The sequence below is a fragment of the Gavialis gangeticus genome, unplaced genomic scaffold (assembly GCF_001723915.1).
Source record: "Gavialis gangeticus isolate Ggan-Ray unplaced genomic scaffold, GavGan_comp1, whole genome shotgun sequence".
Taxonomy (NCBI): Eukaryota; Metazoa; Chordata; order Crocodylia; family Gavialidae; genus Gavialis; species Gavialis gangeticus.
This window is the reverse complement of record NW_017729031.1, coordinates 21,549,281-21,576,550: the sequence shown is the minus strand read 5'-3', so window position 1 is coordinate 21,576,550 and position 27,270 is coordinate 21,549,281. Positions and strand designations below refer to the sequence as shown.

General features: G+C 44.5%; 1 protein-coding gene across 3 annotated transcripts in view; it reads left to right on the top strand.

Moving 5' to 3' along the window:
• The first annotated feature begins 560 nt into the window (after positions 1 to 560).
• Positions 561 to 27,270, top strand: part of ACMSD (aminocarboxymuconate semialdehyde decarboxylase) — an 84,204-nt gene continuing 57,494 nt past the window's right edge. For 2 of the 3 annotated variants that reach the window (XM_019522504.1, XM_019522505.1), the window contains exons 1-4: positions 561 to 709; positions 10,506 to 10,550; positions 20,653 to 20,749; positions 25,776 to 25,825. In XM_019522504.1, the coding sequence (XP_019378049.1) occupies positions 653 to 709; positions 10,506 to 10,550; positions 20,653 to 20,749; positions 25,776 to 25,825 (249 nt within the window). In that variant the 5' untranslated portion in view covers positions 561 to 652. The remainder of the gene's footprint in view (positions 710 to 10,505; positions 10,551 to 20,652; positions 20,750 to 25,775; positions 25,826 to 27,270) is intronic. The other variant, XM_019522503.1, reaches the window with a different exon arrangement.

Here is a 27,270-nt window from a genome sequence, read left to right as displayed (position 1 = left end):
CAAATCACTGATGAAGATGTTGAACAGGGCGGGCCCAAGGACCGAGCCCTGTGGGACCCCACTTCCCACGTCCTTCCAGGCCGAGAAGGACCCATCCACTACCACCTGGAATTGTTGATTTGTTCATGCAGTTCAGTGAATATTTAGAAAGCGACATTGGAGGGACCAGAAAGGAAGACTGGGGGGAGAGAGAAATCTCACTACTAAAGCCTCTCTTTAATGGCCTCTATAAAATATTTTTTAGCATCTAAGAGAAGGAGGAAGAGAGTTCAGAACATTATGTTTTAACGTCCTCACTGTTCTCTAATTTTAGCGATTAGCTTTAAATATAGAAACCAACTTTTGCTTTACAAACTCTTGTAAAAAACTCCTTTTATAGTGAAGATATAAACCCACAGCTTCACCTAAAAGCTTAGTCTATATTATATTATGCAATAACAGTCACTCCTGCCAGAATACTTTGCTCTTGTATGGAGCCGCACCTCCAGAAAGTTAGCTACCTGATTGGCTACTGTATATAGGCAGCCTGATAAGTTAGCAGGCTTGACCAACAGCCTAAGTTAATAACAATCTGCTATGCCAGCAACAAAGACAGAGAAATTAATGTAAACCGTCATCCTTTAAACAGTAATTCTCCTTTGAAACTTCAGAGATGAAAATTGATATTCATAGTCACATTCTACCTAAGGAATGGCCTGACCTGAAACAGGTAACAATACCTTAGACACTTGATCTAGCACTCGTTACTACTGGAGTTTCCGATTCATCAATGTTTTTAATTTAGCAGTGATCTGTTAATCTTTCTATTATAAGGATGGTATAAGACCCTCATTCAGCTCTACTTACTAAAGCAAAACTCCTGCGAAGTAAAAAGTAAGGACTGTGCTCAATTTTGTGCCCTTAATATTAATTTAAAGTAGTGTGTTTGTGTGTATGCTCACATGTGTATAGGTGCAGGTATATTCAAAAGTATCCACATTAGCATGAACTTTGAAGCTCAATAAAACAAGACTTTTTACCTAGTGTGTTGGCTGCTAAGTTAAGTAGATGCACTGTATGCAAATTTCTGTAATTTCTCTAATAAATTGCCTACAAAATCTGATTTTTTAGATAACAGTTAAGGTTGTAAAAGAGGTGAACTATCATTTGTGTATACATGATAAGTCAGTTGACATACTTAGGAGGAGATTTTGATAGGCACAAAGGACCCTTAAGTCCATAACTACAATCTTAAAAAAATATGCAAAATGAATTATTAATACTGGATTAGACTGAAATAATTTTGGATCTGCATCCACTGAAGTGCAAAATCAGAAGACTTTTTTGCCAGAAATATTTAATGCATTGCTAAGATGTAACAGACTGCATCCTAAGTAAGTAGCTCAAATTAATGCATTCATACCAGAACAAGCGTACTAACTAGAACAAGGGTAAACAACATGTTATTGTTTTCCTAACATTTGAATGTTTTTGTGATGATCTAAATCTTCTCTATTGTGATATCACTGTTAAAGCAGTGATTCCCAAAGGGGTGTTCCTCAGCACACTGTGAGGAGGTGAATGCCCTCTTCCTCTATCTGGCAGCCTGCACCTGCCCCAGCTGTTCCAGAGGTGCCTGCAGCTGCTCCCCTGGGAACTGCTGCCTTCCCCCACCTTTGCCCTCCCCCAAGGAGCCCCTGTGCCAGCCCTCCAGTCACTGTTCTGCGAGAAGGTGGGTGGGTGGACGCAGACAGCTTTGCAGCCTGGCTCATCACCTCCACTCCCCCCATGCTCCCTGGACTGGCAGGAGTGGTGGTTATCTTGCAATAAAACAGACTTTGATCAGCTCCACAGATCACCAGAGCGCCCCAGGGGAAAACCAGGAGCAATGGTCATAAACTCCTAGAAGAAAGTTTCAGATTGGATATAAGGAAAAACTTCTTCACGGTTCATGTGACCAGATGCTGGAATAGACTCCCAGCAGGGGTGGTGCAGGCACCTACCCTGGAGATCTTCAACAGAAGACTGGATGCACACCTTGCTGGGATTATTTGACCCCAGCAGTCTTTCCTGCCCAGAGCTGGTGGCTGGTCCTGATGATCTCATGAGCTCCTTTCCAGCCCTAAACGTCTGTGAATCTGTGAACAATTCAGATGTGGGTGATTTTTAAAGCCCACATAATATTGCCAAGGAATCAGATTACTTAAGAGTGGGGACAAGAACTAACTTTGTTATTTTTTTATACTGGATGTTCTGAGCCCCTTGCTGCAACTCTGTCTTGGTGGCCCTTAGGGTGAAAGGCTCCTAAGCTCTGTCTGTCCCTTCCATGGAATGAGTCGATCTTGTTGTGGCTATCCATGATGGAAAAGACTTGTGATTTCAACCTTGCAAGTGGGCATCAGACGCACACACACACACACACACACACACACACACACGCTGAGGTTCTCTATACAAGTGGTGCTCAACTGCTAGCCCATGGAGGTACATCATCCAGACTTCAGGGTTCCCCACAGGTCCCTCAGTTTGGCAATAGAGAAGCAGCACCAATTACTGCTATAACTGCTCCCTCGCCATCAGATTTCCAAGCCCTGCAGGCCAAATGATATGGGTCTTTTTGCTGGATTGGGATAGTGAATGGGGCCAGGCCAGCAGACTTGATCTGATGCACATGAGGCCGGAGCTGGCTTGCATGGTGCTGTGGCCCGGTCCAGCACATGGAGCTGGGGCCATATGCTAGATCAAGCCTACCCACCAATCCTGTGCTGGTGAGGCTTATGAAATGATCTCACTTACCAGATCTGGCCCACAGACTGATCCTGCACCAGTCATCCTGTCCACAGCCCAGAAAGGTTGGGCACCACTACTTGACACTCTGCAGACAGTGAGGCTCAGTGGCATCTTTGAGATGAACTAATTCAGAGGCATGAGCTTTCCTAGGCTGTAAGCTAGCATGTGACATTAAAGCATCAGATTAAGTAGGTTGTTGCCCAGAAAGCTCATGCCTCTCTTAACCAGTTTGTCTCTAAGGCTAAGTACAGGCATTCAAAAAAAAACCCTGGAGGAAGTGCTTTACTCAAGGGAGCTCACAGCCTGCCCACACTGGCCACTGGCGGTGCTTTCACATGCCTCCCAGGAGGCTACCAGAGTAGCCCCTCTCATTAGCTCTGCCCCCAGCCGGCAACTGTCAGCAGTGGCTAAGGAGAAAGCAGCAAGGGAACAGAGCCCCCCACTGTGAGGGATTTCCCCCCCACAACTTGCTGGGTTCTGGGGAGAGGTGGTCTGGGTCTGTGTTAGGGGCTATTTGCCCCCCCCCACGCCAGCTTCGTGACAGCTGAGCTGCAGCACAGCGCAGCCTCGCCGGGCTGGAGCTGCTGCAGGGTAAGGGCCCTGGGGTCTGTGTCACTGCCTTTTGCACCGTGCATATTTTTTTCTTCAATAAGTTGAGATTTCCTTTTGTTCCTGATGAAAGAGAATTCTTAGGTATGTCTGCGCACTTGTTAGGTCTGTGTCCCTGTGACTGTTAAACACACACTAACAGAGGTTCAAGATTAGTCAGACAGGGACAGGAAAATGTCAATTATGTATAAAAAATTAGTAGCAGTGAAATCTGGAGTTGAAAATACACAGCTGATGGTAAGCAATAACAATAATCCAAACAGAAATTCTTGAAAAGGAGTGCTTGTTTTCTTTTCATGTAGGAAGTGCTTTTAAACATATTTGACCCTCTTATTTACAATTGTAAGAGTTCACCTATGACTTTACAAGCAGACACCAACTAACATGGGCCAGATGGCAGCGTGTTTTTAGAATTATTTCTATGAGGAGTCTAATTCTGAATAGATTGAACTTTTATAATATCTAATCTGCATAGAAACTGTTCTTTTTGGTTTGTCAAAAATTAAAGACCAAATTTTGCCATCCTTAATTGAGTGAAATTATTGTTGATTTTATTGACGTTTTCTTAATTAAAAGTAGCAGAATTTAGCCCTATAAATGTTAGCAGCTCCTTGGGTCAAATGCATCATGGATATATTTGGCATCATCAGTCCATGATCTCCTCTGTACATCAGAACTGCATTCAGATTAGAGACAACCTCAATGATAAAATGTTGAGTTCCACCTGCGCTTCAATACTACTGTCAATTTTTGTGGTTGTATAGTCGCATGTTCATATTTTTAAAGGTTGAGATTTTCAAAGGAATATTAGTAGTTTCTAAATTCCCTGGACACCTTTGAAAAATCCAGCCATGTTATATTTCTCTCTCTTGTTGCTGCGTGGAAGACCTATACAGAAAAAAATGGAAATATAAAGACTATACAGAGGAATGAGTGAAAATCACTATAAACCAAATACTGTCAAAGGTACAAAGGAAGCAAACCTAAAATTTTCCTGTGATCTCTTTTCTTATATGGAAATCTAAGGATCAGGGGATGCATCTACACCTGCACATTTACTGTGCTGTAACCAGAATTACTGTGCAGTACATGCACATGTCTACATGTGCACGCCTTTACTGCACAGTAAATATGGCAGCTTACCCCAATTTGAGTGTAAACTTGATACCTGCATCATGCAGATTTCACATTTACACCTGATTAGTTACTGCACAGTAATGCACATGTAGATACCTCACTGCACAGTAACACTGTGTGTGTGAACTGACTTGGGACTAACTTTAGTTCACACACAGAGTTAACATGCGTTAATGGCTGCACATGTAGATGCCAGCCTATTCCCGCTTATTGCGCAGTAACTTACTGCACAGTAGATTTAAGCTGGTGTAAATGCACATCTAGACATGCCCAGGGATAACAATACATAATATATTTCCTAAAGAAAGTGTAATTTTTCAGTTCCTATAGTGTTTCTTCAGTTCTGTCTCCCTCTCTCACACCACACACACATATTCAATGCTGACCTTGTGAAGGAACACATTGAGAGGCTGGATACTTTCAAGACAGCTGGCCCTGATGGTTTACACCTAAGGGTACTCAAGGAGCTGGCAAGCATCATAGTTCAGTCCCTGGCACAGATCTTTGAGAACTCCTGGGGCTCCGGTGAAGTGCCCGAAGACTGGAAGAAGGCCAATGTGGTGCCTATCTTCAAGAAAGGGAGGAAAGTGGATCTGGCAAACTGCAGGCCCATCAGCCTGACCTCTATCCTGGGGAAGATCTTGTAAAAGATTATCAAAGAGGCCATCCTTAACAGACTGGCTGACGGCAACATCCTGAGGGATAGCTAGCATGGGTTTGTTGTGGGTAGGTTTCAGCCTGGACATAAGGAAGAACTTCTTTACTGTCCAAGCCCCCAAAGGTTTGGAATAGACTGCCACCAGAGGTGGTTCAAGCACCTACTTTGAACGCCTTCAAGAGAAATTTGGATGTTTATCTTGCTGGGATCCTATGATCCCTGCTGACTTCCTGCCCCTGGGGCAGGGGGCTGGACTCGATGATCTTCCGGGGTCTCTTCCAGCCCTAATGTTTATGAAATCTACAAGAGCTTTACATACCTAATATTAATAGGGGTGTGCAAAGCAGGCCCTATTCGATTCGGATTCAGCCCAAATCAGGGATAGTGATTCAATTCATTGATTCAGATCGATGTCCCTGATTCGATTCAGCTGAATCCAAATCTGAAGATTCAAAGCTGATTCAGAGAATCAGTGATTTGGACATAGACACAGTTTTAAGTTTTTACTACATACCATGAGGTAGCAGCGCAGGTCATGATCGCTGCAATGCCGGGCACATGGAGCGTCCCACAGGAGTGCGGGGGGGGGTGCGGGGGGCCCTTCACATGCTTGGTGGTGAACCCAGGAGTGGAGCAGAAGTACTTCTGGTTCACTTCTGGGTCTCCCAGGGACCACACTGGGGGAGCCCACCCACACCCCCCTGGCTCAGTGATTGGCTGTGGGGGGACCCCGGTTGCCCCCCCCAGACTCAAGCTGCAGCAGTCATTGAGCTGGGGGGGGCACAGGGGAGCCCCTCTGCATGCTTCCTGGTGGACCTGGAAGTGCTTCTGGTCCACTTCCAGGTCTACTGCCAAGTGCACTGGGGAGCCCCCCGGACTCCTGTGGGATGCTCCATGCACCCAGCATCACAGCATTCATGGGCTGCCTAGTACCTGGAGGTATTTAGAAAAAACATTTAAAGCTGTGCCTATGTCCGAATCACCAAATCTTTCCGCATCTCTCCAAATCAATTCAGAGAGATTATAGGGTCCCCTGATTCAATTTGGATTTGGAGATTTGGCCACTGAGTCAGGCCAAATCTTTGCCAAATCGAATCAGGGACCAAAGCTTCACATAGCCCTACTATTTACTGCAAATTATTAGTCCTAAGAAATACTGATTTTTTTTAAACCAAATATTAGAGAAAACTTGATGTTAGGTTTCAAGAAGAAAGCAAGGTAGTTTTATACTTTATAGACTAACTAAATCAGAGATGTATAGCATAAACTTTTGTAAGAAAATGGCTGACTTCATATTATTGTAATACAATAATGAATAGAAATTCATGAAGTGTTTGAATGATGAGCATAAAAAATGCCCATTTAATTATCAAGGGCAAAAGGGGGTGAATGGGTCAAAAATAGATCATGCAGTAAGGCTTGATAATGTTTCATTTATCTGGACAGTTGCCAAATCACAATTATTAGGGACTTAACTAAAATCCAATGAGCTCAATAGGACACATGTGCATCAGACCATTGCTTTTTTGATAAACGGTTAATTTAATAGGTACAAAATAAAATATATTGAGATACCACAGGATCTCTGTTACAATGATGTCAGTAGGTCTGATTGCATATTCCTTGCTCCAGGAAAGCACATCAATGAGTGATTTGCCTATGTCAGGGGTTGTCAACCAGGGGTACATGTAGCCCAAGGGGTACTTAGAAAGGACGTAGGCGGTATGCGCAGGCAGGTGGGGACAGAGTATGCCCCAGGGCATGGCAGCGGTGTTTCCTCCAGTGCCTTCCCATACTTTACTTTTTACCAGGGGGAGAGGGAGGGGTGCACTGGGTGCCATCGGACCCACGCAGCACACCACAGTGCCTCCCCACCCCCAACCTCAGCTCGCTTTCAGTGCCAGCTCCCAGGAGCAGGGCCGGGAGGGTGAAGGCAGCGGTGCCCCTTTGCGGGCCACACACATGCCACCTGGATGGCCAGATGGGGGAGCAGGGTTTGTACACAGTGGCCACCACCACCCCACACTGCCGCCACTGCCATGGCCTGTGCTGCTTTCTTGCAGCCAGTCGCACATGCAGCTCCATGGGCTGCTGACATGCCTCGCACCTCGTGCACCTCCCATCAGCAGCCTGAGGAGCCACACGTGTGACCAGCTGCAGGAAAGCAGCGCAGGTGCATGGCAGCGGTGGGGTAGGGTGGTTGCAGTGGTAGCTGCCACGTGCGAGCCCTGCCCTGCCCCCGTCTGCCCAGCTGGGCATTGTGTGCGTGGCCCACAGAAGGCCACTGCTGCCCTCGCCCCGCCAGCCCTGCTCCTGGGAGCAGGCACAGAGACACACTCCCCACCGCCCCACTGTCAATATGGCCCCACCCTGCCCCTTCCCTCTCCCCTTTCCGCCCCTTCCACCCACACACACTTACCTGCTACAGGGGGTGTTTGTGTCTCTGCCTCTGTGTGTGTGTGTTTGCATGTGTGTTTGTGTGTATGTCTGTGTCTTTGTGTATGTGTGTGTGTGTCTGTCCCCTTCCTGCCCAGCCACAGCAGGCACATGGTGTTGTGCAGCTCTTGGGGCAGCAGGATGCAGAGTCCAGTCTGCAGCAGCAGCTGCGTCCACCCTGTGCACAGATTTGGGGGGCACGTGCCCCCTGGATCTCCACTGGAGTGCTCACAGTGGCAGGAACTGGCCCCCCTCCTCACACCTCCCGGATGAACTGCTCTTGTGGCTCTGTCCCACACTCCGCCCTGGCTGTGCAGTGCCTGCCCCAGCCACTGCCCCAGCCCCACTCCATCCCTCACCATGGGGGCCTTGATCTCCCTCGCCCCTCTCCCCCCTCCCAGTCCTTAAAACCAAGAAAAAAATATAAAGGGGTACATGAGCTGAAGCTTTGTGGCAGAAGGGGCACGCACACCTGTTAAAAAAGGTTGAATACCCCATGTAAATGCAGGGCCACCTCTAAATTATTATGCTGAAGTGTTAAATGTTCCTGCTTTTGCCCAGTTTCCTGTGAAATGTTTCATTATTGAAAATGAGGAATTCTGAGCAGTTCTTTCTCATTTCATTTTGTTGTTTGGAAACTTTATATTATTTCAAATCTCATGATTCAGGGAGTTAAAAGAGAACAAGCTTCTCTGGGTTTTGCTTTTTAATAAAAGAATCTTAAACCTCTTTGGGAGAATCAATGGGCAGCTAACTTGTATCTTTTAAGCCTGTCTCTGCTGTTTAAATATTAATAGACAAGAGAAAGTGACCTTCAGCCCTGCTGCTGAATCACAGGAAGCTGAAAAGCAGAATCAATACAGCTCTGTGCTAATGATTAACTGATTACAGATTGCTTTATCTGAAAATGCATCCGCTCATTTTTCAGCTCTTATTTTCTCCCCAAATTTAATTTGGTTGGTGTTCCCATCTGAAAATACTATAGTGTTTAAAGCCTCCATACAGCAAGATGCCAAAGAACATGACTCGGGTACCTTTGGATACATGTTTTAAAACCTTGCTGAGTTACAGGCTCATTTCTGCAAGTACCCTAGCCCAGTCAAGCAAAGACCTGAAGAACAAGCTTAAAGTTACCTGATTAGTCCTACTGAAATCAAAGGAACCATTTACATGTTAAACTAAGCAAGCATGTGCATCAGGATAGAAAGCCAACAGCTGGCAGGGCTGAACCTTAAATGAGGATTTTTAAAAGTATGCAGTGGCTTGACCCAAAAGGGTGCTGAGGTCTGTTAGCTCAGCACTGTCAAAGATCCAGCTGCCAGACAGTTAAAAGATTTTTGCAACAAAATCAAGTATTCTGAAGCCAAACACAAGAGAAGGCATTTGCTACCATAATATCTGTGAAAGTTCATCAGCTGATCTTACTGACACTATACAGTCATTGGTTTCCTAGGTTTCAGATGATTCACTTGTGGGTTATGTGTGCTTGATTTTTAAATCAGAAAAACATCATAAACCATACAAAATAATATGATACTTGAAAGTCTGCCTTGTATGTAATGGTAAAATACAATTATTCTTAACAATTTCAGCAGCTGTTTAAACGAGCAGGATATTTAGAAAATTCCAAAATATTTCCAAGCATATTTCTGCAACTGTTCCTCCAAATGGTATCTGTATTTATTTACAATGTGCCAGTAATATTTGTCCTGTTATAGTTATTATTTATCCATCACATTATCTGGTTGCAGGGTAGAAAGCTTGCAACCCTGAGTCTTCTCTGCATATACATTTAAGACCCCCAACAGCTTTTTCCAGTAATTTTAAGGAGGAAATGATCTTGACTTTGTCTAACTCAGTCTCCCATATATACATTCACTGGGAAGAAAGCACAATGAAGAGGGCAACATGGCAAAGTGTATTGTGTCTGGTGTTGAATGAATGTATGTGAAATGGTGTTAGGATGAAGTACATCTGATCTGCAAGTGTATGTTATATATCCAAGTACATATAGAAGTTGGTCTAATAAAAGATATCAGATTCACCCAAAGAACCTTGTCTGCCTATGTCCTTAGACCAACACAGCTACAACCTACACTCCTGTGATACACACAGTTTCTCACACACAGATCGATACATCATGGATCTTTGGTTGATACACATTTCTATCAGTCCATTGACTTCACTGGAGCTAATTCATATCAGTCAAGGTACTACCCCACCGTACGTAACATCGCCTGTTCTCCATAAGTATGTGCGTACGCCACACTACTCAGCTGCTTTCCATCAGATGAAATGGTCCCAGATCTGACAGCCAAAAGACAATGTGATTTCTACCAGTTTTACCTAATGGTGCTCTAAAATATTGGAAGCCAACCTTTTTGGCAAGTGTGTCACAAACTAGCACCGCACCCTGCCCAAGTGCTACTCTGATCCCCTTCCCCTGCCAGTTCTGCTTTCTGCTCCCTGCCCTATCTGCTGCTGTCCTACTAGTGCCCTTCCTCACCTGCCATGTGCCCCACACACAGGCTGCCCATGCCACTTGTGGTGCACATGCCACAGGTTGACCAATACTCTAAAAAGATACTTACCCTGCAAACAAACCATGAACATTCAAGAGGGGTCAGTGGAATACACCAAGTCAGCCTTTTACTTTTGTTTATTTTATTTTAATCCTCATTCTCCACTTCCCTTCCTCAGGCATTTGTCTTTCTTGCCTTTTGCTTCACTTCTCTTTGTCCCATTCAGAGTCCGTCTAAGAGGGAGACAGATGCAATGAAGGACTTATTTATGAGGTGCATCTTGCCCTTGGATCTATCTGGTGTCATGAATGTAGCTTTTGATTTTTATTCCGGAGCACCAGCTAACCATTAGCTTTTTCTTCTTCTCTTCACAGAGATATGGCTACGGTGGGTGGGTCCAGCTGGATCACCATTGCAAGGTATGCTGGGTTTTTTTCTCCAAAGCATTATTGTTGTTGACAGTCTTCCATACGTTTCAAATAGCAGCTTTCCAATAAGACTGATGATAAATGTTTAACATACATTTCCACTGAGATACAACCTGGTATGTAGGAAAATTACTCCAAGCACTGACATATCCCTAGAGATTTTTCTGCTGAAGAGCTGCAGTAGGCTATAAGGTCACCTCACTTCCTTCCTAATCTCAGTTTGAACCATTATCCAGCAGTTTTCATCATAGCCCCAGCCTAACACTTAGAACAGATACTTTTAAAAACAGCTTTTAATTAGACGTGGCAGCAGCACTTAGACCACATTAAAAAAAACTTTCTTTTTTTAGCAGAATCACCAAATTTTGAACTTACCCTAGAAATTGACACAGATCTTATCACATTATAGGGCTTTCTTGATAAAGAAGCTAACATAATGGAGCTATCTCATTGTATTTTATTAAAAGTTAAAGAACTAGAACATAAAAGAACTTTCAAAGGAAAGAAAAGTAATTCATTCTTCAGTTAAGCATCTCTGTGACATGACCAGCAAATGGAGAAACGCGGGTTCATTAAGAACAATATCCAGCTGTTGGGGTCATGCTGCACAAAAACATAGACCTGAACTTACTTTTTCTTATAGTAAATGAAAAGCAGAATCTTCTTCATCTTGTGTACACCCCTTTTTTATACCACTAGGTCTACTGACTTCCATGAAAGCACTCCTGGTTTACACCAGTGTAAGTGAAATAAATATATGGCCCCGAATGCCTCCAGGGTATTCTGACTGTCTCTCTCTCTTCATAGCCCTATCCTCCGTCTGCTGCAGCCCATGGGAATTCCACTGTTAACTTCCAGGGGAACCGAGTGGGGTCCTGGAATTAAAAACCTGATTCTGATATCAAGTCACAGCATTTCAAATCAGGAATAGTGCTGTCCAAATCATCAACAATAATGAAGTCTAAAACTTGTGGAAGTGAGATCAAAATCAGGCCCCGTCTGTCACTTGCTTAAAGTGTTCTTGAAATTAGGAATCAGATATCTCCTAAGCATCTGTTGGATCTAAGCAACTGTGCATCTGACTTAAAACATCCCAGGGCTTGCTTGTGCTCAGATTTGTGCAGGGAAAGTTCATTTTGTTTCATGCAGAATTTCTAGCTTTTCAAATTTGATTTTGTACCCACTTGGAACACACCCCAGATTTTGCAAGCCCTCTATGGAAGGGAATGGAAACCTTGCTCCGAGCAGCGCAGCTGGTAACACCCCACTAATTTGTGGATGCTAGAAGCTCTGAGATCCCTGCCTCCAAGGCAAGGAAGCAGGTGGACTGCTGAGGCACTGGGCAAGTAAATTGGCAGGATATCATATAGATTTTGAAACCTGCCCAGCAAGCAGGAGGATTCCAACAGACCTCTGCAATGGTTCTGCCAGTATTTCATCAATACAGAACCAGCTCAGCTGGGTGTTTCAACTTGAAAAAATCAGCAAATTCTGACTAAAAAAAAATGTTTCATCAGATTTTTCTTACCATCTGTGGCATACATAATCACAAGTGGAGATGACCTGCCTCAGAAGTCAATAGAGGATGTGCCATGCTTCAGAGGTAAAAAAAGGTACCACTTGCAACACATGAAGGGAGAGAGAGAGTTAGCCATGTTAGTCTGAAGTCAGGCAGAAGACAGGACAGGGTGGCACCTTAGAGACTAACTGATTTAGTGGCATTCAAAATCTGATGCCCGTATTTTATATTTTTGTATTTTGCCCACCCAGCAGGGGCAGGCAAAATACAACCCGCAAGCCACATCCAGCCCACCAGGCACTTTTATCCAGCTCGCAGCACCCACCAATAAATTGCACCCTGCCAAGTCCTTCTGCCCATGTATATACACCCCCCAACATACCTTATTGTGCCTCACTCCTTTGTGGGCATAAGGGTCCAGCCTGGCCAGCATGCAGCTTCCAGGCAGGGATACTGCTGCCACTGCTGCAGCTGCCAGGGGGCCTGCTCAGCTTCCCTGGCTTCCCGCTTGCTCTGGGCAGCAGGTAGGGAAGCAGTGGAGGCAGGGGGGAGCTGCCGCTGGGCAGGGGTAAGGAGCATGAGGCTGGGGCCAGATGGAGCCCATACTCAGGGGGCAGTGGCAGCATGGAGCTCAGGTGGAAAGAGTATGGATGTTAGGCAGGGTGGGGGAGTGTGGGGACCCCCCGACAAACTCCCCATATGGCGTGCAGGCCTGCAGGCAGTGGTGGCAGCAGCAGCAACAGGCAGGGGCACAAGGGATGCTTGTCCCTGGCACAGGCGCTGGCGTCTGGCAGCATGCAGCTCCATCCAGCTCTGCACATCACAATGAGGGGTGCACCCTGGCTAAGCCGCCTCTATTGTCGGTGCTCCCTGCTGCGCACAGGAAGACCCCGTGCTCACATGCCACTGGAGGGAAGCTCCATGCACTGGAGCTGGCTGCCTTTTCTGCTCCCTGCCGCACAGGTCCTGAGACTCGATGGGGAAGCAGGGGCTGGGGCTCCCTTCCACTTCTAGCAGAGTCCCAGGGCCTAAGTGGCAGGGGGCAAGGAAGTCAGCCAGCTCCAGCACATGGTGCATCCCTCCAGTGATGTGCGAGTGCAGAGGCTGCCTGTGCATGGCAGAGAGCCCCCATGATAGAGGCAGGTCAGCCAGGCTGCGCTCCTCACTGCGATGTGCAGTGCTGGCCAGAGCCACGTGCCACCAGGCATCAGCACCTGCTCCGGACACAAAGACCCCCACCTGCTGCTGCCACTGACCCTTGTGGGGCTGCACACCATGGGGGACGAGGAGGGGGTCCCCACACTCCCCCACCCTTCCTCACACCCCACAAATGCCACACACCCATACCCTGCCCCCACAACTGCCCACATACCTTATCGCTCCCCCCAACACACAGCTACACCCCCTCAAAAACCCCACACCCCACCGCATGCACACACACACACACACACACACACACAATGTACAACACTTAACCCTTTATTTTTGAGTTATCTCCTCTATATACACTATGCAAACACAAATCACGACAAAAATATATTTTGTAATAAAATTAAAATACGTTATAGTAGGTGTTTGACTTTTAGTGTATAATTTGGGGTTTTCTGGTTCTAAGATGGCAACCCCCCTCCCAAAAGGAATATTTCTTGGGGGGCAAAGGAAGGGACTTCCAGTGGCAAAGATCAGGGGTTAGGGGCAGGGCTTCTTGTCCCAAGATGGCAACCCGGGGGCGGGGCAACTCTCAAGGGGTGGGGCTACCCATGCGACCCTTGAAAGCTCACCAAACCTCATTAAGCGGCCCTCCAGCTGAAATAATTGCCTTCCCCTGCTCTAAGGTGCACTGTCCCTGGCTTCTGCCTAACTTGCAGCACAGTGAACTTAGCCGCAGTGAAAGGGCATGTACCGTGTTGAGCTAGGTCCACCCCTCCCTGGAGTCATCTTTGTATCAGAGAAGTCCAAGGGTTTTCATTGTGTCCAGGCTCCAGGGGAGAAACCTCCATGTATCCCAGCCAGACCTGCATAGAGCTATGACTAACAGAAACCTTAACAAAACTTACAAGAATGGTGTCTTGGTAAAAATTATAATAATTAAGAAAATATTTCCATACTATTTAGACTGCCATACATTTATATGGCATTTTAGCTATGTTCTCTGACCTGAAGAGCTGTAAATGGAAATAATGCAAAAGAATTAGAATTAAGAGGCAAGCTAATTTCAGGGTCTTGTTTCAACTGAAATGAATAAGAGGAGTCTTTCACTAACTTTAGCAGGTGTTGGCCCAGTTCCCAGGATTTTAGTTAGGACAAGAATGGAAGAGTGGGTGTTTGCAGGGGGGAAGATGAGGAGATGATTATGAGAGAAGGCACTGAATTAGGCCTTGGGAGATCTAAATTCAGTTCCTGCCACAATCACCTAACTCTTGTACTTGGGCAGGTGCTTCAATATGCACCGTATAGATCTTGGTAGTAAAGATTTCCCTGTGTCTAAAAGAAAACAGAGGTACTTGATGGATAAAAGTAAGAAGTGTGATCTTATAGTTTCATAGTTTCTAGGGTCGGAAGGGACCTGAGCAGATCATCTAGTCCGACCCCCTGCCATGGCAGGAAGAGCACTGGGGTCAAACAACCCCAGTAAGGTGGTCATCCAACCTCCTCTTAAAAACCCCCAGGGTGGGAGCCTGCACCACCTCACTTGGAAGCTGGTTCCAGACCCTAGCCGCCCTGACCGTGAAGTAGCGCCTCCTGATGTCCAACTTAAACCTTCCCTCCGCCAGCTTGTGACCATTGTTCCTGGTCACTCCTTGCGGCGCTCGGGGGAACAGGGACTCCCCCAGCACCTGCTGATCCCCCCTAACCAGTTTATAACAGGCCACAAGATCCCCCCTCAGCCTTCTCTTTTGAAGGCTGAACAGGTTCAGGTCCCGCAACCTTTCCTCATAGGACCTACCCTGCTGTCCCTTGATCATACGAGTGGCCCTCCTCTGGACCCTCTCCATGCTGTCCACATCCCTCTTAAAGTGCGGCGCCCAGAACTGGACGCAGTACTCCAGCTGCGGCCTGACCAGTGCCGCATAGAGGGGGAGGATCACCTCCTTGGACCTGCTCGAGATGCATCTGTGGATGCACGACAAGGTGCAGTTGGCCTTCCTAGCCGCCTCCCCACATTGCCGACTCATGTTCATCTTGGAGTCAATAATGACTCCCAGATCCTTTTCCACCTCCGTGCTGACAAGAGGGGAGTTCCCCAGCCTGTATGTATGGTGCCGATTGTTCCTCCCCAGGTGCATCACCTTACACTTGTCTGTGTTAAACCCCATCCTGTTCTCCTCCGCCCATCCTTGTAACCTGTCTTGGTCCAACTGTAGCCTGTTGCTCCCCTCTAATGTGCCCACATCCCCCCACATCTTAGTGTCATCAGCAAACTTGAACAGGGTGCTCTGCACCCCCTCATCCAAATCACTGATGAAGTATTGAACAGGGCGGGCCCAAGGACTGAGCCCTGTGGGACCCCACTTCCCACTTCTAAATCAGGGCTGTCCAGCTGGTGGCCTGCAGACCCCATGCGGCCCATGAGGTGTTAATGTGCAGCCTCTGAGCCACTATCTGGCCACCACTCCCCCGCCTGGTCTAGCTGCTGCTGCAAGAGAGGTCTCTAGGCTCCCCCTCCCTCCCTCCCTTCCTCTGCTTTTGCTTCCTGTTCCCCTAGGGAGTGGGCAGATACAGCCCATGGCCTGTAATGTGTTACAATGCAGAAGAAGAGGTGAGGGCTGCCCACCAATGTGGTACAACAGCCAGCCACACCTACAGTGCAACAATGGAGGGGTAGGGCAGTCACCAACATGTATGGTGTGGGGGGAGGCCCTGTTGCACACAGCAAGTGGCCTGGGGGTCTGTGGCTCACCCTAGCGCAGTCCATGTGGCACGTGGCCCCTGGTGCTTAGAAGCTGGACAGCTCTGATCTAGATATAGTAAGCAGTGAGACATAAGGAGCTAAACTGCGAACACAAGGAAAAGGAAAGTCTTCTATCCAGAATTTAAGTACATGTTTTACTTCAAGAATCTGCACAGTCCCATTTAAAACATCTAGCTAAAAAGAGTTGCATTGTACAGTGATTGACTGTACATGTGGTGGGCCTAACAAGAAACTGTTAGGCTTAATCTGGTTCCATCTTCTGAGGTGCAAACACAACCTTCTCATGGGAGATCTGAATTGAAAGATAGAAAGCCAAGTGGTAATTGAGTGAATAAAGTTACATTGCTCCGGTCTTTCAAGATGATGTCTTCCTTCCTTTTCAAAGTTTAGCCCAATGAAGATAGAAAACATACTCTTTATTTTTACTTTACCGTGACTCATTCCAGTGCCTCTCAATATGGCTATAACTACTGATAAAACTTAGCCTTAGATTTTCCAAGCTACCAGAAGAGTTGGATACTTATTGCCTATTAATATTACTAGGAACGAAACATCTAACTTGCTGGCACCTTGAAAAAGAAATCACAGCCCGTGAGTTTCTGTTATTGAAACAAAGCGGACCAGATTATTAAAATGTGACATCTTGTCAAAATAACATCCAATATCATGCACATTATTGTGATTTTAAATACACAGTTAGCAAGCTTGTAAGAGCACCATGAACTCTGAAGGTAATCCCATCTAGTGAGCCTCTAAGGTAGGATCATGCAGTCCTTAGTAGGAAATATATTAAAACCTGAAAAAATGTCTCTTAAAATAAGAGGAAAAAAGAAGGCTCCTGACAGTGAGTCACCGAGACTAGGATAGAGACCATAAGCAACAATCAGGCAGTAAAATTAATCTAAGAAAGGTTAGTTTGATTAGTAGAATATCAATACCATTAAAAAGTAGAGACAATTGTTAATGCCTCCAGAGTAAAGAACAATGAGCCATTAAGTCAATTGACTCTTTCCACTGCCGGAATAGTAATACAACAGATGCTGTACAGTGAAGCAGGAATCAAAGCAGGGTGCTTCTGTTCCAAGAAAATTTTTGGGGGGGAAAGTTACATGTTGCATGTGAGAAAATATGGTAATTATTGTTTGCCCATGCAAGAGTAGTCTTGTGATAACAAATTTTAAATAAAGCCCATTCAGTGGATTATAACCATTGAATTATAACCAGAGCGCCCCAAGGGATGACAAGGTGGAACGGTCATAAACTACTGCTAGACCGTTTCAGGCTGGACATAAGGAAGAATTTCTTTACTGTCCGAGCCCCCAAGGTCTGGAACAGCCTGCCATCAGAGGTGGTTCAAGCACCTACTCTGAACACCTTCAAGAGCAAATTGGATGCTTATCTTGCTGGGATCCTATGACCCCAGCTGACTTCCTGACCTTTGGGACAGGGGGCTGGACTCGATGATCTTCCGAGGTCCCTTCCAACCCTAATGTCTATGAATCTATGATTTTCAGCCTCTTAATTCCCACACACAGTTGTTAAAACATAAAACACCCAATGATGTTAAGCAAGGATGTAATAGAAATCTTCAGCTCAGTAAATTGATCTAGCCTTAGCAACACAGGTCTCGAAATATCTAGTACACAGGCTCCAATTCTGCAGGCATTACTCTGGAAAAATTAAAAGTTTCCTACAGATTCCTGCAAAACTTCTGGAATTAGCTTCCCATGTAGCCTTAAGTACAAAATTGCTGATTAATTTTTCATTTTAAAAATCCATTATGCGTTTTGGTGGTAGTGCCTAGACATGGCAGCAGTATGACTGGATTTTCCACACACTTTGCTGGGCCAAATCCTGCTTGCTTTACCTGTGTGAGTAATCCTATCGATCTCAGTGGGTTTTCTCAGGTGAGTAGGAAGAACTGCTTTGTTTTGTTATAAGTGCTTCAGTTTACACGCAAGTTTAAGGATTCAGGCTTGATCTCTAGTACATCCGTGATTACTGAATCTTATGTTAACCCAGATGAACACAGCAGTCACGATTCTCCAATTCTGTAATTAGACTGGCACCTGGCCTATTAGAAACTCTTTCCTACCGCATAGTTTGATGTGGCATTAAGGAGCTGCTATTTTATCTTTCAGCAGCTGTGTGTGAACACTAGCGAGGTCACTGGTGAAATTACAATCCATCTAACATTGTTTTCAGTATTACTAGAAGAAAATACATCTGGGTCTTTTAGAGGTTGTGCCTCAGTGAAATCTGAAAAAAGGAATTAAAAGTCTGCCGTGTTCACAAAAACACTCCCAGTGGTAACCCAGTAAAGGACTCACTGTCCATTTTTATGTGATAAAATACGTAATTTTACTTGGTCCTTCTTCCTTTACTTAGTCCCATAAATATCTTGCTACCTAAAACACAATAATCTGTAGGGGGCTGATATTAGATTGTAAAAAACAGATTGGACTGCATGGGCAAGGCCTTCCCTTCTGACTGTTTGGAAAATCAATTCTAACAGACTTGAAAGGATTTTGCCAGAGGAGCAGGACTGTGCAGTTGTAATTACTGGCTGTAATATCTGGAATCATTTTCTTGAATCATGACATTGCTACCAAACCATTTTGGCAGCCTGCCAAGCCAGCATACTAAAGTAGGGAGAAAAGAGGTTTTAAAATATTTATCAGGGAAATATACTTGTTAATGATGTATGAAGTTAATACTAAATTCAAGGTTAAAGACAGAGAGGAGGCATGCACCCAAGTTTGCTTGCTACAAGCAGTACAATATTATTAATTTATGAAAATTTATATCTATGTTCACAATAGCAAGGCAGACTCTGAATTAACAGTGACTCTTTATAATGGAAAAGAGGTACAATGCACACTGAGTAAAATCACCTCCTCTCCAGGATCTTAAATGAATTTGTATGGGAAGGAAGCCACAAAATGGATGTTGGGACAATTAGAATTGCCCTCCTGAGGCAGACAATTGGTCCTGAGGCAGCCCTGTGCATACTTGCCATCCACTGTGCGCCCTGGGAAAATAGGTGCTACCCTTCGACATCCCTTACAGAGGGGTTCTCACAGTCTGGATCAGTGTGATTGCACATGCCACGTTCCCTTTGCACAACCAATATGGTCTGTATCCCTGCCTCCCCACTTGCAATGCAAATCCTCCGCTACAGCCTGATTTTCATCTATTCCCACTATCTAACAAAAGTGGCAAAATGCATACTGTGAAGCACAGGCCTTGGAGGAATTGTTGGGTCATATTAGGTCAGTTTGTTCAAAGCTAAAACAACAGGAATATTGGCTGTTGCCATTCCTTTTGGTGCTGGCTTATAGGCTCTAATGATATGTCCATAGGAATGTGACAGTGAATAATTAATATTTTCCACAGCAAGGCCATAACTGCTCAATAATATCTTGGGTCACTTGTCAAATCAGTCAGAAATCAAAGTGAGAAGTGCTGCTCTGCTCTTGCTGCTCACAATTAAAGAAACACTGTCAAAAGTTAACAACCTGGGTAATATTTTGATATACACTGGTGTAAGTAGGGCTGGGAACCACCCTGGGCACCAATGGGGATAGTGGATGAGAAAAAAAATCTTCTGCTGTAGCCACACAGTTATGATCCTAGCAGCAGCAGCAATCAGAGGTCATTGCTGCCCCGTGTGCAGCAGTTGGCCCTGTCACTTTCTTACGCTGCTGTTGACATGAAATGCCTTAAAGAGTGCATTTAAAACAAATTACTATAGTTTATATAACCATTTTATATGGGATTTCTCCCCATATGCAAATACTTCAATATTCTATTTGTAAAAAATCACAATGAAAAGGTGATTGGTACATGTAGACAAGGTTCTTTGAGTAAACCTGATATCTTTTATTAGACCAACTAAAATAGTTGGAAAAACTATTCTTTGTAAGCTTTCAGGTACAAACACCCTTCTTCAGGCACATGTATGCATGCAACTTCCATTGCAGCTGATGGTATCCCACTTCCACTGAGTGAGTATGAGACAGTGGCATTGATTTGAATGGAGGGATTGTGAAACCTGTTCCCAAAGTCAATTTGAGCCCATTAACTTTAAAAGAAATCAGTGCTAAACTATTCATGTTTATGATGAAGGACAAGTTTCTGTTAAAAAAAACTGGTTTTGGTTTCAAGTAAGCAGCCTGGATATCTTTCAGAGGTGTTGTAAACACTTTCTATTTGGGCAGCCTCAGCAGGATGGGTTAAGTTATGAAACATTGTTTGAGGCATTTGGTCTACATATTTAATTTTAATATTTGTATTTGTTTTAGCAATTCATCTGCTTTTTATTTTAAGCCATCCTGACTCTTTTGGGAAGGGCAGCATACACCACTAATAAATTAATTTTATTAATACACCATTAGTAAATTAATAAATTATTTACTATAAATAAATATAGTAAAGAACAAGGTGATAATTTTTTAAATTATGGAAAAGTTACCTTGATGCTGTTCAGCAATGTACAAATGATATTTTAACTAGTCTTTGTTTTTTGTTTTTATTTTCTATGGAATAAAAATATGGGGGAAAGTTCTGTCATTGGGTGTGCAAAAGAAACACCACATACTCACTTGAAGTTGAATTTAACATTTTGTTACTTCTGTATTAATAGGAAATTCATTTTATAGGGACAGGCAAAAATGATGAAAGAGGGAAAAGTTTTCAGAGTTATCCAGGAGAATTGCTGGAATCCAGAGGTTCGGATTAAAGAGATGAATCAGTCAGGTAACTCCATAAAGTAAATGTACTAATGATGATATATCAAGTGCAAAATCAATAACTTAAACTTCTGTGTCACCTCAAAGCATTTTATGATAATGTTAAAACTAAAAAGTCTTACAGAGTTATGAATTAGTTTAAACCAGCTGGAAGATGATGAAGAATAACATGCTTTATGTTTAGACTGTGAAGGGTCAGATTTTTATACCTTTATTCTTACAGGGTGCCTCTACATGTGCAAGTGATGTGCCTGAATAAACTCCAACTCAGTTTGCAGGTGTTGCATTTGTATGTTGAGCTGGGGTGGAGCAGCCCCATATGGCAAAGAGCCCTGGGGGTCAGCCTGCCAGCCTGGGGCTGCTCCAACCTGGCTCAAAATGCTGCAGAAGGGGTGGCTGGGGCACAATAGTGCTTCAGTGCAGACCTAGCTAGCAGGTAACCCCTGCACTGAAGCACCCTTGTGTCCCAGCCAGTCCCATCAGTGTCTACATGTGTGTTGCAGTGGAGCAAATAACTCAGCTGTAAGATAGTACTTGTGTCTGGCAGTACTGTCCTATGGCAGAGTCAATTAGTGTACTCTGGCCAAATAGCACCACATGTGTAGACAGTGACGTTTTACTACAGAGCTAATTAGGCAACTCCACAGTAAACATCTCATGTAGATGCATCCACTGTAGACACGGAATTTACTCCACAAGTAGCCCCTTGATTTCAAGAGACTGTTACTACATAAAGTACCACCCAACATAAATATGGTGTCAAATATGGTATCAAAATCTGGCCACAGGAGAAGAATGTACATTCATGAGTGTAAAAGTCCCCTACAAAGAGGAAAAGCATGTGGGTTACCCCCTTGTAGGGTCCGGAAGGTGGACCCCAAAGAGCATGAGGCCATAGACTCACAAACCTGTATGAACATCCCCTGACTGGTCAATGCTGGGGCCAGGACCTAGAAAAGGAAGGGTCAAAGGGCCAGGGGCCCACCGCGAGTTCCGCCCAGAGCTGAGGGCCTGGGGTTCTGGCTGGCCTGGAGGTGGGCCAGGGCCAGTAGAGCCAAAGGTCCCGGGGGGAACCACACCTGTAAGGGGGAAGCAGCTCTGGGAGCTATGCAGCCAGGAATGAAGGCAGAATAGGCTGCCTGAATGGAGGGATCTAAGTGTGGTCCAGCTAGTAGGATTCTGGGGCCCAGTGTGGGGCCGGTGATGTTAGTAACATCTGGGTGCCATCTGCAAGGCTTGGGCTGTGGTGTAGGGGAAGAACAGAGCTGCAGATAGCGTCCCCTGGCATCGGGGCAACAAATGGGCAGCCTCCCACTTAATTAACAACAAGGCGTGGCGGGAAAGAAGGCAGGCGGTTAGCCCAGAAACAGGTGGGCGGGCCATAGGGAAATCAGCCCCGAGAAGGCCCCCTGTTACACTGTCCAAACCATCCTATGCAAATCCATAGTCCAAACTATCAGTAAAATAGCACCGCCAACCCTGACACAACACAAGACATAACACCCTAACCTGCCACAAGTAAAGCAGGGGGCTACTGCAGCCAGTGTCCTGCTATGAGGCCATGCCCCCTGCAACAGAGAGCCCAGTTTCCTCATTGTGCTCCGCCCCACTGTGGAGCGCCTGCAGCATTACTTTCAATCCCCTCTCCTGCCACTGCCATATTCCCTTACTTAAATGCACACCCCAGCTGCTGATATGGGGGGGAAAGGTGCATGCTGTAATGCAAGAAAATGAGGTAGTTCAAAGCTAGTTTGATTGTGTTTATACAATTTGCCTTCACAACTTGGGATTGTACTGGAGACATACCCTTGATGTAACCACAGAGCTGGTCAAAAACAGCCCATTGGAAACTGAACCTTTCAGATATGTCAGCTCCAACACCATTGCCTGTTCTACAGAGATCAGCTCGGACCCAGAACTGATTCAAGATCTAGAGATAAAGAATGAAAACAGTCTTTCCAGCTACTTGCAAATGCTTTCCCAAAAATGACTCTACACCAGAAAATTAACAACCCAGCATTTCTTCCAAGACTAAGCAGTACTTGCACACTAAAAAGAATTTGTAAAACTGTATGTAACAGCACCACCTGGTGACTCTTCCATTACAGTGTTAAATTCTGCTGGAAAGGTCTGGAAACATAAGCACCATATGAACAATCAAGTGTAGGAAAAATATTGGGCATTTCTTGGCTTGCATTTATCAGAAGAATATAATTTAGAGGTTCTTGGCAAAATAAAAAATAAAATGTAGAAAGATGCATTATATAAAAAAATTGGTATACAAATATGTATATCTAAATCTGAACCTAGTCCTTCACTTAAAAGTTATTTTCTGTTACTGAAACATGAGTAAAATCAACACACAGACTTTGTATTATTATAGACCAAAATATACAAGTCAAATTGAATAAAATGAAGCTTAGTGATTAAATAATATTGTAGACCAGAAACCCAGGGACCTGAATACAGGTAATAAATTTAGTATGTTTCTGCAATGGTCCTGATGTTCTGAAGGTTTAAACAAATAAGCAGAAACAACCCTTCTAAGTTTTTTTCTACTACTTCATAAAGAAGCATAAATAAATAAATGAAGGGTTCAAAATACATTTTCCTTTTTTATTCTTTTGCCAGTAACCTTTCTGAGGCAGTAAGTTCTTTAAAGGTATATAATCTAGGGCAGGGGTAAGTAACCCCCAGCATGCATGCTGTGTGGCACACAAAGGCATTTTGATTAGCATGTGCACCTTGGGGAAAGTGGCCAGGGCTACACTGCCACAACAAGGATCGGGCTCCTTGAAAAGTTAGATTATGGTCCTAAAAAGTGATCATTTGGGAGTAAAAATTTCAACTGAATAAAGCCAATAACCAGCAGTATAAAGTGTATTAATTCAGAAGGTAACTTAGGCCTTTTTTGCAAAGATCTTTATGCAACAGCTTAAGAATATTGTTATTAATAAATGAAGATGATGCGTTAGAGCCAAGATTAGGTCACATTATATCTCTTATATCCAATGGGAGTGGGCATGTGGCCCAGGCATGTCGAAGGACACTTGAGGCCAAGTTGGGTCAGAGCCTGGGCCAAGGTATGTCCGAGGATGCCTGAGACAAAGTTTGGGCCAGTGGCCGAGTGCGACCCAGCAATGGGGCCACGGGAGTTGGAAGTAATTTTTGGATGTCATCTGCGAAGCATGGGACACAGTAAAGGGAAGGTTGGAGCGGTGTATTCTATCCTTGGCATCAGGGCATAAAATGGGCAGCCTCCTGTCTATAAACAACTACTAAAATACAACAGAGGTGTGGCAGGCGAGTCAAGCAGGTGGACTGCCCTAGACAGGTGGGCGAGCTGACATTGTGACTGGCCCTGGGACAGCCCCCTGTCACAGTCACAAATATCTGGTTTGCAATGAGATGCTTGCTATTGCTGATGTGGGTTCTGGGATATCATAATTGAACCAGGATATATTGAGAGGATTTCCCAAAAAGGGAGGGAAATATTTTTTTAAGGTAAGTTCAAATTCATTTCTGGGTTAGCTCAGCCCCATTCCCAGCCTGGGAACATGTAGTTACTGGAAACATGTAGCACAGAAATCTATTTCAGGAACTACAAGCCTATTATTGTGCTGACTTTGTAATTTCTTTTCAGCAAACTGGAATACCAGGAAGCAAAGCATTAAAGTCCTTTCTAATAGTCCAAGAAAAAAAAAAGTCAAATTCTGGAAACAGTCCTGAACTGGTAGAAATCTGAATTTATCACCTGAGACCTATGGATGATTCTGCTTTGACTTAGAAAACAGAACTCAAATGCTTTTAACTATTTAGAATTGAGGCCTGAATACCAGAGCCACCAAAGGCAAAGATGAGTAAGGTAGCGGATTTAAGATGGTGCCATGAACCAACAATTCATAGCTTAATTTTTGAAGCAATTAATGTGAAAAAATCCTTGGACATCTGTAATGAGAACAGGGTGAGAGACAGTATCGAAGGCCTTCCGAAAGTCCAGGAAGACTACGTTCACTGCTACCCCTGCATCTCAGGATTTGGTGACCCGGTCATAGAAGGCCACCAGGTTGGTCTGACATGACCTGCCTCTAATGAACCCAGGTTGGTTGCCCCTAAGCATAATCTCCCCTGCTGGCCCCTCATGGACATGTGGCAGAATAATTCTCGTAAAAAGCTTACCCAGGATCGAGGTAAGACTAACTGGCCTATAGTTTCCCAGGTCCTCCCTCCTCTCTTTTTTGAAGATGGGAACGGAACCACATTGGCCCTCTTCCAGTCCTCTGGCACCACACCAGAGCACCACGAGTGCTCGTAAAGCCGTGCCAGGGGTCCCGCAATGACCTCAGCTAATTCCCTCAGCACTCTGGGGTGGAGATTGTCTGGACCAGCTGATTTAAATACATCCAGTCCTTCCAGAAGTTCCCTGACTAGATCCTCCCTGACCCTTGGCCTAGGTGCACCTCCCCTGGGGCCTGAGGGGGGCCCAGTGGGGGCGCTGATCCAGTCCCTGCTCAGGAAAATGAAGGCAAAGAAGATGTTAAATAGGTTAGCTTTGTCGTCTGGTGTGACGACCAAATTTCCTAGCGTGTCTTGCAGGGGCCTCACGTTAGCCGGTACCTTCTTTTTGTCCCTTATGTATTTAAAAAAGGACTTATTGTTGTCCTTGATCCGGGAAGCTGGTCCCAGTTCCATCTCCGCCTTGGCCTTCCTGACCGCCCCCCTGCATCCCCGAGCAACTGCAGTATAGTCCTCCCTGGTGATGGCCCCTCCCTTCCATTGGGTGTACGCCTCCCTTTTAGCTATTGATGATTATTTTCAGTTTGAGTCATAGCCTACCCATAGATGTTTCATAAACAGTTTTCTTTCTTTTCTGTAGGAACTGTGTATCATTAGCCAATTGTCTCTATGAATATATCTTTGCTGTCTGATGTAATGCAGTTAACCTGCAATGCATAGATCAAACTATAAGCATACATAAGACAAAAAACACCAACTGTATTTCCTTATTTAATTACTTCTATTCTTCAACACAGGGGTCACTGTACAAGTGCTTTCTACTGTTCCTGTAATGTTCAGCTATTGGGTAAGTCTATGCAAACAATTTTGTAATTCCTGGATATTATCACAAAAATCAAAGCAATGAGCCTCACACACCTGTAGGTTAGACAATTCAGCCATTCACCAGAGTAGTGGAGCAGAGCTACTCTGTGGTAAGGGAGAAGTGGTTCTTCAATAAAAGAGGTAGGACACAACTGTTCCAGCATTGAAGGAAAAGCCAAGTACCAGACCAAAGCTGCTGTTTCAGCAGCTGGGCACATCAGTCGGAAGAAAGAGACAGCAAGAGAAGCCCCTGGGAATTTACAAGGAGCAACCAGAAGTAAGCCAAACACCATTACATAACATGAGTCCAGGACCTGAATGTAACATATAAAAAAAATATGGAAGTTCTAATTCACTGGTTTATAATTCCCTCATATTAATGTTTTTTTATGAAAAAAATTTCAAAAATCGCTGTGGGAAAATCCACCTGCTTGGCATTCCCCTTCCCCCATGCAGAGCACTGGAGGATTCCCCAGGGAAGAATTTTGGTCTTCCTCTGATTCACACAGCAAAGAAGTAAAGCTAAAGAGCTGTTTGTCCTCTTCCTTGTCAAACCTATTTGGATTTAAATTACACAGAATTGTTTCTCCACCGGGGGGGCCTGAGCAATTCCCCTCTAATTGGAATCGAATTGCCTAGCTGAAGTTTATAAGTACACATTAATGAAACAGATAAATTTACATTCCCTTAAATACACAGTGAAACATGGGAAAATGTGTTGCCCCAAGCAGTTCTGAATCTGAATTTACCGTTCTTAACAGCACAACTAGATTGAGAAAATAACTTTACAGGCATTTCAAATACATCGAACAAATAAAATATTATTTCTAAAAGATAAATTACAGCAACAATGATCTAGGTTCATTTCTCACATAACACCATCACCTTAGAGAGAATACAGTTACAACAGGGATGAATGATACTCACTTCCTAGGAAAAACTTGCCAAATGATTTCTATGTGAGTATCTAGCTGTCTGTAGAAATCAAGTTGAGTGTTGATACATAAAACAATGCAGTTACAAATGCCCTGTAACCAGCCAGCTGGGCACTGTGAGTATATCAATTTAGTTGCAGACTGACTGAGTACTGCAACTTCATTAGCCACTGGGCTTTTTGGTTTGGGACTGAGAAGGTGATGTTGGAAAGGAAAGAAATGACAAGGTTTACTTACAAAAAGGAATGAATTTTACTTATGACAACAAAAGATATAGTTTGCATATATAATAGTTAATAAAAAGGTTAAGCTAATAAGCAGACAACATAACAATACAGATTAAAATTGACAGTGATAATAAAACAGATAAAGAAATTAACCAAGAGTTCCCACTTGGTCAGTAACTTATTGATAGTCCCTTGGTTAGTAGACGCATGCCAAGTTGAATCAGCGAAGTCAGACATCTCTGAACTGGGCTGCCCGAAGGATACCG